General features: G+C 39.3%; 1 protein-coding gene across 1 annotated transcript; it reads left to right on the forward strand.

Annotated features, from left to right (window-relative positions):
- The first annotated feature begins 7,276 nt into the window (after positions 1–7,276).
- On the forward strand, positions 7,277–21,165 carry LOC134538855 (ras-related protein Rab-21). Its single transcript, XM_063380417.1, has 4 exons — positions 7,277–7,657; positions 7,763–7,930; positions 16,993–17,111; positions 19,688–21,165. The coding sequence occupies exons 1-4, from the start codon at positions 7,511–7,513 to the stop codon at positions 19,920–19,922; spliced, it is 669 nt and encodes a 222-aa protein (XP_063236487.1). The 5' UTR covers positions 7,277–7,510; the 3' UTR covers positions 19,923–21,165.
- Positions 21,166–22,261: the final 1,096 nt, after the last annotated feature.

Below are 22,261 nucleotides of genomic sequence, written 5' to 3' on the forward strand. Positions count from 1 at the left end.
AGCAGGTGTCGGCGGTTGGGTGGGCTGCTCCGTTCTCGCTCGGGGCCACGTGCGCTCCTTCCCCACATCCTCTGAACATTTTGCTCCGTCGCCACCGCGAGTTGCACGTATTCCATGACGGTGTTTACGTGGGTGACGCGCATGAACGGCTGGAGCTCGTCCCTCAACAGTAGGATGATGGTGGGGAGTGCTCTGGTGGGCTCTGCGAGTGGTGCTATGCGCTTGAAGAGCTGTAGCTTGTGTGCCACGAAGTTCTCAACGGGTTCGCCGTCTCGCTGTGTGTTCCCGTAGAATTGTGCGGTGCATTGCACCATCGTCGCGCCGGCATCGAACCGTTGGCTGAAGGCCTCCGTGAACTCCTGCCACTCCATATCGAAGCGGCCCCATAGGCGCCACCATGTCAGGGCGCTTCCCCGCAGCTGTTCGCTGGTCCGCTCGGGCCACTCGTCGATTGGGGTTCCGCTTCGCGTGAGTCGGATTTCGCACTGGTGGAGGTATGCGCAAGGTTCCTCGTGAGGCGCACCACTGAATTCGGGTAACCTCGATGAGTATGGGGCGGTTCGCACCGACTCCATGCGCGTGTTGGTGAGTCGCGTTGCTATGTCGTGCCCAATCGGTTGTGCCGTGGTTTGGTGTGGGGGCATGCCATAACATGTGTTTGGCTTGTTCCCGGTGACTGGCACTGTCAGTGTGGGTTGTGGTGGTATTGTATACCCTGTCTCTAATTTTTCCTTCCAAATCTTCTCCCAGTCTATGTTCCACTGTTCGTGGTTCGCTTGGTTGGTTGGTGACATGGTATTGGTTTGCGCTGCGCATTGGCACGTGCTTTGCCAAGGCAGTGAGCCTGTCAGCAAGTCGGCGGTTCTCGGTTGCTTGCAGTGTGCGCATGTCCCGTTGGATGTTTGGTGAAACATAGTTGTGTTGCGACTCTTGGTGCTTTGGACAGCTGTTATCGTTGACGTGCCGCGCGCGCCTTAGCGGGTCCACGGGCTAGGTGCCCGGACAGCCGCACAAAGCGGAGATCGCAATTGGGAGGGCGGGTTGGTTGCGCGCGCCGCTCCAGTGGCCGGGAGAAGGGGGTGGTGCGGACACCCGTGTGAAGGTAGGGGCCGAGAGCGCCCGGACTGTCGCACAAAGCGGAGGTCAAGAATGGTCGCGGCGGAGGAGGGGATGCGGATGGGCGTGCGAAGTGACGGCCAAGAGCGCCCGGACAACCGCACAAAGCGGAGGTGAAAAACGGTCGTTGAGGGGAGGGGATGTCGCGCTCCCGCGTCGCGAAGGACGCGAAGCTTGATGATGCGGGTGGGTGGGGAGAAGCTCCTATGTCCTCTCGCCTCGACGCGCCGTCTGTCTGAACCTGATACGTTCTCGCCCGCAAAATGGCCGTTTCGTGCCCGCTTTGTCGTCTGAGTTGGGAATGGCTTGAAGAATTCTGTTTTAAATTTCCTCTGGATTGTTTTCTGTCCGGTTTTGCTTGACGGGTGTTTCTCTTGCTAATTTATTTTGCACTATTTGCCACACGCAGGCGCGCCATTTGCCATCAGCCGGGGTTTCGGGTGCGATTCCCGCGGCGAGTCTAAGGAGCTGTACGTGAAAATTGGGGTGTTTTCCGGGAGGGCGCCAGGCTAGCTCTGTGGTCTAACCGTGAGAGGGTCGATCGGCCCCAGCGTGTCCCCTAGACTCGGTGGCTTGACTTGGAAAGTAGCGACGGCCGGGTTAATCCCTGCACCGTAGAAAAAAAAACCGACCCGGAGTCGCGTGGGGAGTTGCGTTGAAAAAGGTATTCGGTGATGACTATAGTTACCAGTCGTGAGGAATCAGAGACAAAATTTGAAGGCTCCCCACGGTACGCGCACGTCTGCTCCGGGCCGCGAGCTGATCAGAACTGCCTCAGGGGTTGGTGTGCGGAGGGGGGGACACTCCCTCCATGCACCAAGGTTACGCCGCTCGTCTCATTTGGGTGAAGACTTGGCGAGGGGTGCGTTCCACCAGCAGGAGCCAGTACTGCGGGCTGAGGCCAGGCTAATGGCCTTCGGTCGGTACGACATCAATAAGAAGGGGCTTGATGAAAGGGGGGGGGGGAGGGAAGAGGCAAACATAAATCGTGATATCTTTGAATGATGTTTTAAGCGGGGTTAGAGGATACTCTCGTGACCTCACAGGCCATGATGGTCCGCGTCCTAGACAGCAAGATCGGCAAGTTTGCCACCACCTAACTGGACAACATTACCATCAATTCGGAGACGTAGCAGAAACATGCACACCATCTTGCCAATTTGTCATGGTACTCGAATGGCTCGCCAGACACAGCCTCATATGTGCACAGTGTAATTTCCACATAGGCACCAGGAATATAATGTTCTTGGACCACTTTGTTGATGCCAAAGTATGTTAACCTCCTGGAACAGTTTACGCTCATTGACGACAAGAATGCCCTGCACACCCAGAAACAGCTGCAAAAACTGATGGGGATGCTCAGTTGGTTACGACTTTTCATTCCTCACTTCGCAACCATCATTGCACCCTCTCCCCTAAGATCAAGTTTCGGTGGACAGTGGCAGCGAAGCACGCCCTCAACCTGGTGAATTTGCAGATTCGAGAGTGCCATACTCTGTCGCACCTGATTCGGGACAAATCAATCTTTGTCCAGACCAACACTAGCCAGGTGGGAATGGGTGCTACCCTCTACCAGCAGGGGGAGGGTCAATAGATAGGTCATCGAGCATATCAGAAAAAAAATTGGTTGTCTGTAAAGTCGGTTTATGGACAATAGTTTAACGTGACAACGTCATAACAAAACATTGATAAAATGATTGATCCAGAAGAAAAGGAAATATATTAGGCCTGAGACTGAGCCGTAATAGGTTTTTGCAACCAAACCAGTTAGGCATTAAAAATATTATATTCTTTGAGGAATATTTTTTTTTTTAAATTGTTCTATCTTTTGTATGATAAAATCTACCTCTGCATACTTTTATGCATGGAGTTACCTCCATGCTTTTATGAATAAAATTGAATCATTTTTATTGAATTATCACTGTTTTGTATGGATACAAAGGAGTGGAATGAAATGTATAATTTAATTAATAAATTTGCTTTTATTTGCATTCATTAATTCAAATATATTTATTATTTTTGAAATGTTGCGTGCGCTGTATTTATTTTTACAAGTACAAAAAAAAATTTTTTTGTTGCTGCTGGGATTTGAACCGACAATCTTTGGACCTAAAGATAAATTAGTCCACTATGTTAACCGCGCGGCCACATGCCCGTACTAAAAATGTTGTAGTTTCAGATAATATATATACATTTATAAAAATTTTGTTCACGGTAGGGGAATAATATTATTTTGTTTTTATAACACGATTTTATAACAAATACGCATCCCAAATACACCAAACTTATTTATAATGTGTTACAATATTTTTTAAAACATTGTGCAAAAGATCCCGGGCGTAATTTGAATTATTATGTGTAACTGTAAAACACCATTGTTGGTTCAAAACGTATTTGAATATAAAACATTACTTATAAATAATTGTACCGATTGTGCTGAAAATCGGTGGACGATCGTTAAATTACATAATATTAATAATTCAAATGACGAAAATATGATTGAAAAGTCAAATCGATGGTTGTTCCAATTGTGTGGAAGAGAGATGCCACGCATGCGTACAATGAGCATGAAGAGAGATGCCACGCATGCGTACAATGCGCAAACAGTACACATCCATAGTGGGACATCCATAGTGGGACACTTTTTCGTGCGTGGAGCCGTCGTTCATCGATTTATTAGACGTCACGTCAAAAAATCGGCCCTGTGGAAAAGTGCTACCACGTCAATGGGCAGGAGTGCCTCACAGTAGTGTGGGCTTTTAAGCCCTTCTGGCACCATCTTAATGGTAGGCCTATAACTCTGTGGATAGACAGTCAGTGCTTGCGGTGGTTGGACTCTGCCCAGGGGCGGAAATTCAAATTCACTATGTGGGCGCTGATGCAGCAGAATTTTGCCTTTATGTTGGAACAGCTGGCAGATGAGCTATCCTGCCACCCTGACTCGACGTTGCATTCTCTGACAACCAGGGTTGGGACGATCTCTTACACCCAGCCCACGACCTTCTGCATTACAGCCACCAATCATGCTGAATGCCATGTATGCCGCCAACATGTCGGATCCAACCATCAACCTTGCCACCATGGCCGATCTGACTGCACATTTGCAGGATGTGCAGTGGGTTGATCCAGACATGCAGATGCATCTAGGTGCCTGTGAGGAGCGAGTGGTACCCAACCAGTGTAGCTGGGAGGGGCTTCTCCAGACTGGGGCAGATGTATGTGGCACCCCCTGCTGCGCACTTGGCGATATTGGAGTTCTTCCACAAAAACAAGTTCGCAGGCCACCCAGGGGCTTAACAGACCCTGAGGGAAGTCTGGAAGGCATTTCACTGGCTGGGAATAGTCCCCAACGTCCGTATTTACAGGCGTACTGGCGCGTGTGCCAACTGTGCCAGCAGTGTAAGTTTTGCCGCTTCGATGGGGAAAAGCAGCAGATACCCAATAGACCATAGGAACACTTCCACACCAAAGGCCTGGACATTATGTGCTCATACGCCCTCACGCCATGTGGTAAGGACTTTATCGTCATAGAAGTCTGTGTAAAAATGACAGGAGGGTTTGCATCAGAGCCAGACGAAAATGATTTAAATACTTTCGTCTATTGCCTTTCTGAGGATGTTATTAGGGGTGAGAATGTCGGACCACCATTTGACACGAGGTTGCATGTGCATCAACTCGCAGAGTGATGAGACTCTGGGTAACCTCTGGGGTGTAACATCATGTGACCTATTGGCAGTAGTGCATTGACCAAACAGGGCTACCCCAGGGTGTTATAACTTCCCTGGATGCTATGCTAACTGATAAGGAACTGGGGTGTTACTACAGGGTTCATTGTATTAGCATACGAATGATGTATGCAATTTTGATTTGAAAGGTTTATATGCGTAGAGCACTCATACACACACACACACACACACACACACACACACACCTCCTTGACTATTCGCCTGCACAGAGCCATAGCTCTTTGTTGCACATTGTGAGTTCATGAGCTATACCCAGGGACCAACATTGAGGGTACTAGTAGAAAGCACACAAGGTTTGACACTGAATCATGTGTATGGTACAGACATGGATTTATGTGCACATTAAGGTGTGCAACCTGAAGGTGTCCCTAGAGTTGTCATCAGGATGGTCAAGTCGAGCAAATGCTACACGGACAGTGTGAGTGGGTATCAATAGTACTCAGCCCTTAATAATTGAAAATATGCTATAAATATATAGCGGAAACTCGCGGACCTGTGCGGGCACTGCAGTCAAGTTTCACTGGTGATAAAGTACAGTAAGGTAGGGCAGGAACATCTCATGTGTCCTGACATGAAAGTGTGGCCATGATTTAAAGCTAATTTCTGAATGAAAAGTATCAATCAAGTTGCCCGAAATTAATATGGGCAATGTGGAGCAGTCGCGGAGCTGAAAAAATAAAGGTATGGGAAAATTACACTATGGATGTGAATGGATAAGTTATGCTAAATTTGATTGTTTCACGATGCACAAGGCATCCTCTCCTATCTGAGACCGAGATGAAACTAGCTTTCCCCAGGCGGGAGTGACCTCCGCATGAGGTAGTTTTCGCAACAATGCACATAAATCTGAGGCTGGGTCTAAGTTACATTTATGTAAACAAAAAATAACATTTTTCATAAATTGGTAAATTGAGTACAGTGGTGGGTGATTTTCTACCCCCTTGGTTAGTTTCTCCAGTAAATAAAGACATGACAAGTGGGAAACACAAAACATAGTTCCCACAGTGACTCATGTGGACGATAGTTGACCTGGAATTTGAGACTTGTGCACTCACTGTGTTTCACAGTGTTACCTTTGAATATATATACTGTATAAAAGTCGCCAGCCCAGGTTAAAATTTCTAATACTGTTTGAGGTAGTTGGTTAATTCACCGCCGCAATCGCCACCATCTCTAGGGCATCGACTTGTGGTGGTCCCTAGTGAACAAGTGTCGAACTTTTCAAACACCCCTTCCCCCTCCCGTTCTACGACCTTGAGCTGCAGTGAATGAGGGGGGGGGGAAATGACAGCGGGCGACAGTGCTGCCATCTAACGTGTAAATAACAACTAAGACGATACAGGGCGTTACGGCAGCGCACTGCAGCGGTGAAGTTCCCAAGCTGCTCATCATACGCTCCTGAAAAACATAGAGTAAATCCTAATCACTCGCGACTTCTATACAGTATATATATTCAAAGGTGTTACCCTTGCTAGTGTTTGGCATGGTATATGGCCCTATTCCTGCTACCTATGCCTGGTTGAGGTGTCAGCGGAGTGAAATGGCCTGTAAAACCAGCGGGAGCACCGGCAGTCGGCATCAATACTTTTATGCTATTTTAAACAAGTTCTATGATGGGTGAGGCTGATAGCACAGCACATTACTTTAACATGTCTAGCCCCAGTGCTGGTTGAGAGGCAACTCCACAAGCCCCGAATGGCCGCGGGCCACTTGGAGTTCGTTCCCATGCGAAAATGTAACTAAATGTTCGCCCAGGCTATACCACATTTGTAAAGAATTGCACCATATCATTGTGAATTTTTTAGCAATGAGTAAAAAACTAAATAGTTTTCTTACATCATCATTTTTAATGTAAAAGTAATTCAATGGTACGCATTATGATCGATTGTCACGTGGACGTCAATCGATCCACCAGTGATGACGCTTATTCGTCATGCTGCACTTCGTCACACCACACCAGATCGCACCATGTGCATTCCTTTCATGTGCACTGTTCCCCCTGCACATGCCTTGCTGAGGCGGCAATGAGACATAACAGTCTGTGTGATCATAGTAAACACCGACAGGTGTCGTCAGTAGTTTGAAACTTTTTGCAACTTGATTTGAGACTATTAATAGATTGTGAGAGGTCGTTATTTACATCGCAGACAACATGGTCTTGTACACCGTGATAACGAGATAAAATTCTTGCCAAGTCACTAAAAATAGAAGTTTTCAAATGGCTCTTTTTGGCCAGTAATATTTGCACTTTTGCTACAAAAATATTAGAATTCAATTAATAATTATTTTAAAAATTTTAATTTGATATTCATATGGATATTGTACATTGAAATAATTAAACTTGTTTAATGTCAAGCTAGTTTCGTGGCTGTATGGTTTTAAAAATTTGCACATAGTCTCGCTTCTTATCTAATCGATAATGGTTACGAATTCTATTGGGTAATCACATGGTTAATCAAAACAGAAATAGTTTTTTGTTCGAGTTTGGTGTAGGGCAGGGACACTGAATAAGTATTAATGAGTTATTAACTTTTTATGCATGTCGTAATGCTTAAAACGAGTGAAAGAAAAATAAATTGAATATTTTTTTATGTTAATATTGTGTCACCACGTCGAATGTTTTTGCCAAGCTTTATATTTAAATAGAAATGGCAAATAATACGTCAGGTACTAATGCTTCGTGCGCTTATAACTTTAAAGTTGTTCTACTTGGTGAAGGATGCGTGGGTAAAACTTCTCTTGTTTTGAGATACGTTGAAGATAAATTTAACGACAAGCATATTACGACACTTCAGGTGAGATGTATTGCTAAAGTATTTTTACTGTCTCGTTGCGAAGGCATTGCTAATTGTTGGAACTGTGATTAGTTTTCGGTAGTAACAGCGTATGATTTTTTTCAGGCATCGTTTTTAAATAAGAAGATAAATATTGCTGGAAAGAGGGTTAACTTGTGTATTTGGGACACAGCTGGCCAAGAGAGGTTCCATGCCCTAGGACCAATTTTCTATAGGATGTCAAATGGTGCTGTCCTGGTGTATGATATAACAGATGAAGACTCTTTCCAGAAGGTGAGTATAAATGGTGGGCTTCAATTGCAACAGTACACGCACACTACAGATGCACGGAAGTTGAATGTACACAAACAGCATCTGCCCCATTGGAAAATAGCACATGCACTGAAAAACAGCACGTGCACAAAACACAGATAGTTGAGAATCTTCTAACTGTTCTCTCTGCTGTGTGTCAGTTTCTGTTTGCGGCCTATCGGCTTGCATGTCAGCGGAATAGAATAACTGACGGCTGTTTTGATACCTGCATTCAAAGATAAAGAGTGAAACTGATTCAAATATTTATATATTTGCAAAGAAATTTTTTGCAGTTTATTGTTCTTTAACATATAAAAAAAAAAAACCAACAAAATTATGAGAAATAATATTTGGAATTATATTGACAACTCCTTCTGTAGGCCTAAATAATATCTTACAGAATTTAAATGTTTCAAACTGAAAATTTTTTTAGAAATAAATGAGGGGAGAAATATGTTGGTATGATTTGAGCTGCTGTGATGTGTAGGTACTAATGTAACTTCGATTTCTGTGCTACTGTAATGTTTATATGCTTTTTGCTTGCTGTAGTAAATGTATTCTAGGCTTGACAACTAGATTCATTGTAGGTATATTTATGCAATTAGATATTAGATCTGGATGGATTAATTTGGATATATTTTTTTTTTTTTCGTAAGGATTGATTTTTAATACTGATTTAGATAAATTTGAGGTAACTTCCTAGATTGGCAATGTATAAAATATTAAAAACAAAGGAAAAAATTGATTCAAATTTTTTTTGATTCGCTGTAGCAAAAATCTACATGAAATGTGACAAGGTTTTTTTAATATTTACTCATTTTCAACTAGTCAAAACCATTTATGCAATCTTCAAGCTTTTTTTTCACTTCTAAGTTTCCTACATTGTAATCCCATCAGGATCAAGTGCTCAGGAATTTCAACATATTAATTAAAACCAGCACGCATCATGCACTACAGGATCAATATATACCTGATCGTGCCAACAGTATTCGACCTTTGACGGAACGTGAATTCCCAGAGGTACCCCAACGTATTGAGAAATTAGTCGACCATGCAGATGTGCATTCTGCTTCACATCGTGCCACACTTCCAGAAACCCCAGCCATGCTTACATCAGAAAATACAGCGACAGTAAACTGACAAATCCTCTATGATCAACCATAAATTTCTGCTCGCAGCTAATTAATGCTTACACTTAAGCAATCAACAGATAAAATGATACGAAAACAATTTACAATATTACAATCTTACAATTTTTACCCCCATATTGAACCGTTACCACTGTGTGGGTGAAAATACTTCTTAAAATACAAACGCAACATTTGCAATAATACAAAATATTTTATAATTTTAAATTAATTCAAATTTAAGTAACCTTATATAATCTTTCTTTTTAGTTGAAATCATGTACGTATCCATAAAACAACATATAAAACCATCTCTGTAGTTAATAAATTATCACACTTGACACAATTACTTAAAAACAGAAAAAAAAAAAAAAAAAACACTTGAGTTAGAATGGCAGGGAAGTACTTCTCATTACACCACTTACCTTGTGCAGGTAGATAAAAATCTCGCAACTCTGGAGTACTATCTGAACGCAACCACCACAATGGTTAGTTGAATTGAAATAACCTACAACATATTAATTTTTTTTTTAAACAGAAGCTGCTAGATTATTTCAGATTATTACGTCAAACAAATTTACACCAATCTTAAATTTCTTGAAACTGCTGACGTAAGATTAGCTTTGTTATTTTGTAAGTTGAATGTTTTCCAACTACATTGCTTACTCGTCTTCAAGAGAGATTCAGATTGTGGAATTCTAGCGATAATGTACCCTGATTTTCCCTGCTCACAAGTCAGAGGTGTTGGGCCAACCATTTTATTGTTATTTTTTCTATACAGAATGTATTAAACTTCTTCACATTAAAAGGTATGCACTTTAAAAATCAGATTGGTTAAGTCAGGCCTCTACAAAATCTCTGAAAATTTAGGAACCAGCAACAAAATCTAGGAGCCAGTGATAAAAAAAAAACTTTTGTAAGTACCTAGCTAACTTTTAGGTAGGTATTATTTGAACAGCATTAACTTGGTACAATATCAGTAATGATTTAACTTTTTGCAATTAAATACCGTCCCGGTTTATTGAACCTCGTCATTTTTGTACAATATTTTGTAACAGCAAAATTGGCTGGAGTTATTCGCCAGCAAGGAAAAGTTTGGCATCATGGCAACCTGGAAACCGGGATTTGTTGATCCGTGGTTTGAGTAACTCAATCATAAATCTGGTAGGGTTTGTGTTGTTTAAATGCCAGGCAAATATATTGGTTGTGGAAACTGTTATATTTGTTTTTTTCAAACTAAATAAGCAGATACACAATTGAGGGATAGAGAATATTCAAAAAGAAAGTAATATCTGTTAAAACTGTTACATTGTTTGCAAAAAAGAATTGGGTGGGGCTGTGTTGGGATACACGGCCGATATGGTTTAACATGAAACATCTATGCCAGCTAGTTGCTCTTAAAATTAAAACGAGACATTGACTGCGTGCTAAAACTGTTAATACAAAACAGACACTGAATGAATCATAATTATTTATCTTGATTGATTTTCGAAGACAGTTTTGTTTAATGTTTGCCTGTGATGTGAGAAATAAGATACATACGGCATAATATCAACATTAACGTGTCTGGTGAGCGTACACTCGATAGTGGTGTTGCCCAGAGTTGTCGGTTCTGTGGGTGCGTAGTTGAGGCTGAAGTCAGTGAGGTAGCTCTTGTTATCTCGGATCGTTATTGAAGTCACCGCGTAGAGTCTCCAAGTCTGGTTGAGAGCTCGTCAAGTTCGCGGAATGTTACAGGAGCGATTGAGGAAGACATAGTTTAACATCTTCGGCTGATGCTTTGTAATGTATATATACGGCATCGAGGATAAACAGCATACAATCTTTGTCTACGTCCAGCAGACAAATGTTGCCGACATTACGTTTTCTCAAGATGGAATCGAGGTACTGATGGCATTTGCGATGATTTCTCTGCAGCCCGTGGTGGAGCTTTGTAGGTTTCTGTAGATTACAGAACTTCGGGCGGCAGGAACTTGCCAGCGGCGGTTCAAACGAGGTAGACGGATGAGCGGTAGAGGTACTTGCGGAGTCTGCGTCGTTCACTGAGCGTGACATGGCAGTTTCGCGACGGTCCCAAAATAGTCTCACTCGCTCGGCACCGGACATTATGTGTGGCCCATAGCCTCCTGTTCCCGACGATAGGCATGGTTCATAATTTCTGCTGGATCTTGCACGGGCTGAGGCTGACAAATTGTACTTTAATAGTTTTTTTATAGGATTACTTAACATTTTTACATATAGATACTGTCAAAAATACACTGTTTTTGGGTTAAATCAATCCATTTAAATAATCTCTGTACACAAACGACTGCACTATGACGTCTAAGTTGAGAGCTGCACTGATAAGGAGCGAGACCGCCGGTTTTGACCAATCTGTGTGGTTCCCCTTCCCTGCTCGTAATGCAAACTCAAGCTGACTACATGCATTAAATAATAACACTGCAATTAACGTCTCTAAGACTAATAGTTAGGGATTTATTAAGGCAAGACGATATATACCTTTTCGTTACAGTACAAATTTCTCTTCTGTTACCTGTATGTATCGGTGTGATTTTAAAGACGTTTCATATATATATATATATATATATATATATATATATTACATGAATGTGAATGACCTGAAACCGATACATGGCTATTGCAAATGGCCACACATGTGGAAGTTCAAGACATAAATTTGGTTTACTGTGTTTTAGAAATTCCAGAAAAATCTGATGAAATGCATCTCCTGCAGATAGGTTAACTAGCATTCTCAGGACACTGCTCGTAAGTGATGCAAACACAGTGTTTTATTTTTCAGTTTTCAGTTGACACTTGTACACTATATGGGCAGAAACTTTCATTTACCTTTAATACCCTTGCTCAAACTGAAACAGTTGCAAACTAATCTGAGATGTATTTCGTAACCTAGGTATGACTGAAAGTAACTGATTTGTAACCATGTAGAATATTTACTAGGCAAGAATAAAATTATTTTTTCTTAGAAACAGTTTAAGAAATAAATTTTATAAGACAGTTTAAAAAATATATATTTTAAAAAAACTATTAGAAAAAAATTCAAAACATTTTTTTATGTATAACTTGTAATCATGTGGCTCGAAATTCACCAATTGTACTGTCCGAAACGAAATAAAATTAAAATGCCTGAATTTAACCATTACTCCTAGTCAGTCTTTATTTAGGAGTGTTTAAGGATTCTTAGTAAGATTTAAGAACTTTTAAGGGCTCTTATTAACAAATTAAGGGCTTTTTTTTAAGGATATTATGGAGGCATACAAACCTTGTACTTAACTGTTTTCCTGTTATATAGTTTTTGAAACCAAGTTGTAAATATGGGTATTGCATGGTTCGTAAATAGAAATTTATATTTTTTTCTCTTAAACAATATATTTTTTAAAATTTATATATGTATTTATTCAATCTTTTTTTTTATGTACAGTTATACAAAGACAAAGGATAATTCACATATATGCTATTGTACAGTATATATAGTGTAAAATACTGTTATGAGTGGAGAATAACAGGTTCGAAGGATAGCCAGTTGGTTTTAATATACAGTAGAGTCCCGCTAATTTGAACCCAGCTAATTGGAACAGGTTTAGGGTGAAAATAAAAACTTGAATTTTTTTGTAATTTGAAAATAATTTTTGCTGTCTTCATCAAATTATCAGCATGTTTATTGATATTGTGCTTTTAAAAAAATGTATAGACTGTGATAGGTGATAACTTATTGCTTATAGAGAAACATTTTACTACTTGCTCTTGTATTACGGCAATTATTCTGCTAATCTGAAAACATGGTAGACTGAACAGGTCTTGGCCCCAATTAGTTTGGATTAGCGGGACTCTACACGTCTTGATGATTAACTAATATTTGCACAATTCTTTTTACTATTTTGCTTAAAAGGCCCCCGCCTACCTGGGCACACAGACGGTGTGCAAAGCTTTAAAATAAATCACGTGATTCCAGAACTGCTGAAAATATCAGAGTAGTGTCTGTTCACGAAAAGCATTTAAGAATATGCTGATGGCGAATGAATATTTCTGTTTCTGTATTAAGTTTTTAAACTGGGTGTTTAGGAGAGTGAAAAGGGCTCAAATGTATTTTTTCAGGACAGATTCTTGAAAGCACTTGCATTACACTTTTATCTTCATTTTCCTGCCGTATAATGTTATGTTTACTGGTCAGATATCATAATTGTCCTGTGCACGACGAGAAGACTGCGCGTCAGTCCAGAGGAGACACCGCGCTAGAAGCACCAGTGAGCGTCACACTTATCATCCCGCCTCACTAGCACAGATATACGCCCCTGACGAGGCGGGCCCCTTCACCACACAAACTGTAACTAATAATCAGCCCAAAGTCCATCCGAATAGGAATGTTATAACCGAACCATCCTACTGTTTACACTTGTCACTGGAGTCTGGCTCGACAGTAACGTACTTGCTTGATGTTCTTGTCCGTGAACACTCTTTCACCACTGCCGCCTCGGGTCTGCTGTGGAGTCTCCCTCGCCAGCAAAACAGTCTTGTCCTTGCCTCTGCATCGCAGTCGTCGCCCGTGTTCACACACAGTTATCGCTGAGATCTGCCGACATACTTGTGTTGCCTTTCAGGAATGGACGAGGAAAGATCTCCCAGCTTTCCAGCTGTGCTCCAACGCATGTCCTTCATCTGCGACCCAAACCCTGCCAGGGGGAGGTCGGAAATCTCAATAACTGAGGGCAAGACACTGTGACACCTTCTGATAACAGCGGTGTGGCAAGGGCACTAACAGCAGAGGGCATGCTGCCAAGGTTCCAGTGTTAAGAGACAACAGGCCTAGTGACCACCTGGGGTGTCGCTCCTCCCGCGCAGTCTCTGGTGGTTTCTTCTCGTAGCAACAATCATGCATTATACAAGATGCATTGGTTCAGAAAGGATCTTCTTCTCGGCTTCAATATCGATCCTACCTCTTCGTTAATTCCTTTGTGAAAAGCAATAAAGAAGAGGTGGTAGGGACAGAAAATTCTTTTTAACAGCTTACAATTTACATCTGAATTAGTTTTAAAAATGTTTGAGATGTTTTTTTTCAATGGAGAAGAGGAAATCTTTTAAAAGTACTGTTTAATAAACTTTTAATGACACTTGAAAAAAAAAATTTCTTAGTTAAGAAAAATGCATATTTTGATTAGTTATTAATCATAATTTTTTTAGATTCCTGGTTCTCAGTGTGAAATTGTGAAATTACTAGTTTATCGGGTCCACGTTTCAGCCTTGCATCGGATAGGGAAGCGCAGGACTGCAGAACCGGACTCTGGCGATCAGAGCAAAGCTCGCGTGTGGGAGTCGAGTTTCCCCTAGGTCCTGTCCGTCCCTGGGCTGGTATGGCTTCCAGAGGGGACCGGGCGAGCGTGGCTTCCTAACCGTAGGCCGGGATCCTTCACAAAGCTACGACAAGAGCGCTAGACTTAACATTCTCATGGTACTCGTAAAGTTTTAAGCCTTGTGTACCGCGTTGAAGCCATTATATACGCCAGTTTACATTATTCGACTCCAAAGAAAAATACTATGAAAACACAAAAAATTTTAAAATGATGACTGTATGAAATGTGGACATATATTTTATTTATTTATTTATTTATTTATAAATTGTGACATGCACACCAACACTCTGAGAAGAGATTACAGGGGTGTGCACGGTACAAAAAAACACAAACACAATACACACAAAAGACACCACAGACAAAGGACACAAAACAAAACAGATTAAAAACAAAAAATTAAAAACAAAAAATTTCAAAATTAAAAAATACAGAAAATTAGTGAATTTAGAATAATAGTAAATTTAGAATGCCAACAAACAAAGATACACAGTTAATTGAGTTGACTGCAAGTGCTACTAAAATATTTTTACTAATTGGTTAAACTTGTTACTATTAGGTCTAATCTATTATAATTGCTAATTAATATAAAAATAATATCAATTTTTCTCTTGATTGTACAGAAAGTAGACGTAAGTCGACTATGAAACTGGGGATCTCTTAAACCAGTATTATCTAAGATGTATTTACAATTGATTTTAGATGACTATGATACCACAATATATGAACACAAATAACTGTGTAAGTTAGCTTGTCTGGTGTTCTGGGTTTTGAGTTCAGGGCAATCAATTATTCCCAGAGGCCTTATGAGAGTTACAAAAAAATATGTATGCAGAAATTGGGAAGGAGCGAAATTAAATAGCAAATCAAGGCAATTTTTTTTTAGTAAACCTTTTTTCACAGCCGGTAGAGTATTATCAGAATCACAGGGTAACGTAACTGAGGTAACGTATGTAATGAATATTACTCTGTGACTGCTAGCTTTTTTTTTTTTTTTTTAAAAAAAAAGCTAGTTACAGATGACAGCAGTAGCAGGAACAAATCCTTTTGTATACTTTCCAATACTTTTGTAAACGTATAGATACTTTCTGATACTTATGCAAATTTTTGCATACTTTGGCAGCTTATAATTCGCAACTCTAACTCTCAACACTGAGGTTGGATCTTGTTTTGGCATTAGAATTGTGGCAATTTGTATGGACATATCCAACAGGGTTATGTATCATATTTTAGCTATCATAAACCTATTAATTCATTCTTTGATTCCCTGGAAGACATGGACACACTAGTAAATAAAGGTCTGTTTGCAAAGCATTATTACGCATTTTTCAAATATTGGAGTACCCAAAAAATTTCCTATCCTCATCTCTGAAGTTTCATCTCTAACTCACATTGTGGCCATGCACCCATGCATTTTATAAATGTAGCGTTATTTGAACCAGTGTTTTATTATTGTTAATCTTCCTTAGAGTGATGGAAATGGACGGTTTTACATCCCTTAGTTATGATGTTAGTAAGTAGCCATATAGATATGGAAGTGTAAATCATATTTATGACAGATTTTTCCAACATTAAATTTTTTGGAAAGTACAATTTAGCCTCCTTAGTGGCATATGTATGTATGTATGTATGTATGTATGTGTGTGTATATATATATATATATATATATATATATATATATATATATATATATAAATTTACTTGTCTGTAAGTGTCAACAGCTATTTAAATATATTGTGCTGTAACAAATGATTTTGTTCTCGTTTCTGTGGTTTGCATTTGGAATGTAAACTATTTTTTTTTACATAACAGAAATTTTCATTGTTTGTTGTTCAGAAAATGGAGGTCTAAACATCTAATCATTTCGCTGATTCATGTTCCTCTCTGGCAAATATGTGTTCTTCCAATGCGTAGTGTCCATTTTTAATACATACATTTCATCACTTATGTTTCACTAAATTATGGTTATATATTGTGGTGTTCCTGAAATGTTGGTATCTAACAGAAACAGGCACAAGTATTTTGCTGTCACCAGTGAGGCTAAATTGTACTTTCCAGAGTTTTTTAATGTCGGGAAAAATCCGTCGTAAATATGATTTACACTTCCTAATTTCTTGTGGACACAAAAACTGTTCTCTTCAGTTTGGTTATTACAAAACGCCACATTTCGGAAAGTTGATTTACTTACCACATTTTCCTTATAAAAAAAAACCACATTATGTGTATGTGTAGGCCTAGTTCAACTGGAGTATTAAATTATATTTTACAATATGCAGTTTGTTCCTGAGGCAGTAGGACATGAGTAACAGATGTTCATAACTGCAATAAATCAGTAGGCAAGGTTTGTAAAAAGAAAACACTTAAGTGTTCAAAGTGAAATGTTTTCCAAGCAGCATATGAAGTTCTTCATGTAATTTTATCGAGTTCAGCCGTAACCTGGCGGTAGGTACACGTACGTTATTGCCGCTTCGTGCAGGAATATCAGTGAATTGTTGTTGGCTGTTTGGTGACGCTGCACTCGGTGAAGTGGAAGGTGTTTTCTCTCGACTTGCAGGTGAAGAACTGGGTGAAGGAACTGAAGAAAATGCTCGGTAATGAAGTCTGCCTGGCCATTGCGGGGAACAAGATAGACTTGGAGAAGGAGCGGACCGTTGCCATAGAAGATGCAGAGGCGTGAGTGTCTTGGAAAAATAGAATTATTGACGTGACAACGTCTAATAAATCGATGAACGCTGGCTGCATGCACGAAAAAGTGTCCCATTACGCACATTGTCCCGTTACACTCATTGTACCCTGGCACCGCATCTATCTCTCTTCCACTTGATTGGAACAACCATCGATTTGACTTTAATGAGGCACATTAAACTTGAAACACTTCCATTCGTTTCCTACTTTTCCTATCATCGTCCTATCCTTGACAGAATAACACAGATTGGAAGAAGTTAAATAGAAAACATGTATAAAAGTTATAGTTTAAATAATCTCTTCGTTAAAGTAATAAACATATTTGAATTAATGAGTGCAAATAAAAGTAAATTTATCAATTAAATTGTAGATTTCATTTCACTCCTTCTTTGTATCCATACAAAATAGTGATAATTGAATAAAAATGATTCAATTTTATTCATAAAAGTATGCAATCATTTCATCAATGTTTTGTTATGACGTTGTCCGGTTAAACTATCGTCCGTAAACCGACTTTACAGACAACCAATTTTTTACGTACCGTTTTTGTCGCTTCTGGGTTTGCAAGACGCTGCAGTAGCACTCAGCTGTGTGGGACTGAACAAACTTGCTGTGTGATGGGCCTGTATTGAAATGGGTTCTACTGTGAGCTACCATGGCCTCACTTGCCTTTCACCGAGACGGTTCGTGTTCGATTCCTGGCGGGGGTCAGTTCCAGGTGTCAGTTTCTGTAAGCCAAGGGGTTTTCTGGAGGGTCTCCTGTTTCCCTCGCACACACAGTCTGTCACTTCTCCATTGTCATCTCGTCACGCCCCATCGTCTCTGATGACCCAGATGTCGATGAGACGTTACGGGCCCCGTCAATCTGGGAGCTCATACGTTGTGCAGAGCTTCACATGAAACACCACGCGATTCGAAAACTGCTTGCGATATCAGAGTGGGTTCTGTTAAGATTATGCCGAGTTCGTGTGATGATTCTGTTTCCGTACTCTGTTTGAAAACTAGTTTTAGGAGATTGAAAATGGCAAAAATATGTTTTATTTTTTCAGAATCACTTTTAGCCATGAAACATCCAGTATAGGTACTTGAAAGCACTCTAGGGACTTGCAGTAAACCTTTATCTTCATTTCTCCGCCATATATTGTCATAGTTGCCTTATGCACGGCGAGAAAACTGCGCGCCAGTCCACTACGTTGTGTCAAATAAAGTTGGACGGTTATGATGTCACTAAAAACGTCACTAGTGCCACCATGTTTGTTTGAAAAATTGGATGACTTAAGTTTCCATTTTATCTATATTTTGCATATAGGATTTGTTCGAAAATACGGAGGATGTTGAATGCAACCAGCCAGTCAAAATCGTGCCAAGCGAAACTGGAAAGGACGTCCATTTCTGTCACTACAAATGTTTAAAATGGCGAGGATCACACGTGAGATTAAAGAGGTTATAAAGGAGAAATAGCTAAAATATTCTTAGTATGATTGTCGTATGCACAATCATTTTATTTGTAATAAGAAAATTAGGTGTATTTTGTTATGTAACAAGCAGGCATGTGCGAATAACTAGTTTTTTGATATGAAGTGAATATCAAAACGAATGTTTAAAATTTAGCAAAGTTGAATCAAATTGTGAATGTTGTTCTCGGCGAAGCTGCATTACCATGCATAATATTAATATTGAGCATTCATTAAAGTAAACTGAGTGCCACCTTTTGATTTATTTTTATTAACCAATTTTTTTATCAAGCAAAACATATATAACATAAAAAAAAATATTTTCATGAGTGAATTTTAGGCTTCCAATGTTTAAAGCTTTACAACAAATTCAAAGCTTCACATCAGATGTGAAGAATTGCATCACAACTGGAGCTTCAAACTAAACGAATAGCAAAATTTCCTTGCGAAGTCAAATCGAAAATTAAATATAGCTTCGATTAATTCGCTTAGTCAAAGCTTCACACAGGCCTAGAAACAAGTGTAATTGTGATTTAAATTTATTGATGTTTTAAAAGTTGTAAATTGCACAAAAAGCATAAGTTGAAATATTCCATCCGGCACTGTGATGCATTATTGTTTGATTACACAATTATATTAGAATTGAAATATTTAAAATAGCTCGGACCAAAAATAAATTTTGATAGTCTAACGTGATTTGAAACATATTTGAGAGGTTATCTGACAAAATATATTAGGTAAAACACATTGGGAGCCATGCACTTTTAAAATCAAAATTTTCCGGTGGAGGACCCCCGGACCCCCCCCCCCCCCCCCCGTCTTAGTAAGAGGGGAATGGGTTTACATGACATCAAAATCATTATTTGTCCCCCCCCAACTTTATAAACACAGCTACGCCAATGTGAATATGCCACACATGAACCTTGACCATGTTTCTAGTTGTTCTCGATAGGACAAGGTCGGTCCCTTATTTTTAAGTAACGGATTTTGGTTAATCTGTCGCCAGAGTTTCGCGCGCGCGCGGAGCCGACTTGTTTCGATGACGTCGTCCAGATGATGGGCTGGTATCTGGCACCGTGTGTGGTCAGCGAGGCGGTGTGTGTGTCGCAGGTACGCCGTCTCGGTGGGGGCCAAGCACTTCCTGACGTCGGCGAAGCAGAACCGGGGCATCGAGGAGCTGTTCCTGGAGCTGACGCGGCGGATGATGGAGCGGGCCCGGGAGGCCGACCAGAAGGCCAGCTCCCTGAAGCGGTCGGGCAGCGCGCGTCGCAACATCGTGGTGGTGGACGACGAGGTCCCCGCGGCGGGGCCCAGGGCCGGCTGCTGCGCGGGCCAGGCCTCCTAGCGGGCCGCGATATCTCGATGCTTCAGGCTTCACGGTGTACATACGTCTCTGTCCTTTACTTTTTTGCTGCGAGAGTGTTGTGGTCCGAATTTCTGGCCCGCGGGTTGCGTGGCATCCTTCCGATTTCTCCGTTCTGATTGACGTCCTAAAATCGTCGCTATAATCATTATCGAATATCATTACTTAAGATGTTAGAATGTTCTGTTGCAAAAAGAATTACATTTTTTTTTTTTTTCAAAGGGTTCCTGGAATATGATGATGATCATGGTTTGTTGCCTGTTATCCTAACAGTATTAAATTACATTATTTCATTTTTTTTTCCATGATGTTATTTAATTTGTTAAAATATATAAAGTAACAGTATTAATTGTCATTTAACATGATGGTTGTGGTTAATTGCTATCTATTTAAGCGTTTCGTCGATGGTGTCAGCATCTTGGAATGTGAGCTTAGTATTTTTTTTTTTTTTCTTTTCACTGTTAGTACAGTTTTATACTCCTTAGCAGTGATAGTGCTCTCTACCTTTGTTGTCTTTTTTTTTCTTGTCATTTAAGATTGAAAGAAGTTTAGACCATAACATTGATATTCTGCAGGAATGACTGATTAGGGTTACCCGCTAGTTTGACACACTGGAAGTTGTATTTGTGTCACGTGTATTCATCCACGGAAGTTTTAAGTTTGTGGCTATAGTATGTGTAGAGTCGCAAAGTAAAACTGTCCCACTATCGCTAGGTTGGCTGTTTGTTGATGCTGTGTTGTTTTATCATTACCGCTTTATACTTTATATATCAGTGTGTAATTGTAACTTAGTGAAGTACTGTATTTTTTAATTATTATATATATACAAACATGATAACATAATGAGTGCATGTCACTGAATGGCCTTTTAAATATCCCCACGTTATATTAGCAAAGTCACACTGTGATAGCTGAACTGGCAGTTGTGTTTGTAAGCTCTTCTTATAAATATAGCAGAACATTTAGGCTATGAGTTATATACACCCTTCTAGTTGATATACAGTAAAACACTGTTTTTATGGACAAAGTACATATCTAGTTTCATTACTTTTATGATTATTTTTTTAGTGCAGGGAACTTCCAAATATTTCAATCAGCATGAGAAATTGTTAAATGTTCACCATTAATGATTAAACCACTTACTAATATTGTTTAACATAGATATTATTTGGAATGTGTACATGTTATTTTCAGTGAGTAAAATAAAAGTAAACTGTATTCCGTATTTGTTTTAGAAATGGAATTTGATCAATTTTTTCTTACCCTCATTACTAATTTGAAAACATATTGGAAGTGGCAATGGAACATCTGATTTTTTTAAAATATATATATGACTAGACAAGATTTTATAGTGTTATGTTTTCACCAATTTAGTTTTTAAAACAAATATTTTAGAGTTTTTTTTAGTCTATTCTGTTTATTGATGAAAAATACTGTATAATTCAACAAATACTACTATAAAATATTTCTCAATGCATATGTTAGAAAAACTGAAAATTTGTTTCATTATTCATAATACAATTTGCAGGAAGTGTGTCTAGTACAGAATTACTTGGAACAGTGAAAATAAATCAGCTTGTATTTATATATTTAAAATACTCTTAAACATCAGAAGTATAATAAAAACAATAATAATTTAATAATGATTTTAATTGATCCTTTCTCTCTGGTTTATTATATTTTGTTATAATTTCATGCTAACTTAATGCCATTTTTAAAATTGCTATTTTAAAATATTACATATTCATGATTAAACTTAAGTTTAATTAAAATTATTAATTTCACGATTTTTGTTGTATTTCAGTGTTATCGCAATTCACCGTAAAAATTTGTCCCTATTAATGAATAATTTAAATATGAATATTTTTTTTTTTATATATATAATCAGAACATAAATGTTTTGAAAAATATAAGTACACTAACACACACAACATTTTTCTAAGAGGATGGCCCTTGTAGCTTGTGATACATTATAATATGGATATCACATGTTTCATAAAATGTTTATTGTTTTACACTTTTCTTCCATGTACAGTTAACATTAAAGATTTAAAACATGCCAATATTCTGCTACACCCTCTCTTCAATTTTATTTTAAAAAATAAAAATTTTGGTTTTGCAATTTTTATGGAGAAAAAAAAAAGCTTAATTATTCCCGGATCAATCATGAAAAACAATGAAATGATCAATTTGAGGCACCAAAAATATATTATTGCATCCAGTCAATTTTTTCATGTACTGCATTATCAATAATTAATTGGATGTAGGCTACTTAATTTTCTTTCACTGTTGGATGAAAATTTTTCTTCTGAAAATGATAA

This window comes from Bacillus rossius, chromosome 14, assembly GCF_032445375.1.
Source record: "Bacillus rossius redtenbacheri isolate Brsri chromosome 14, Brsri_v3, whole genome shotgun sequence".
Lineage (NCBI taxonomy): Eukaryota > Metazoa > Arthropoda > Insecta > Phasmatodea > Bacillidae > Bacillus > Bacillus rossius.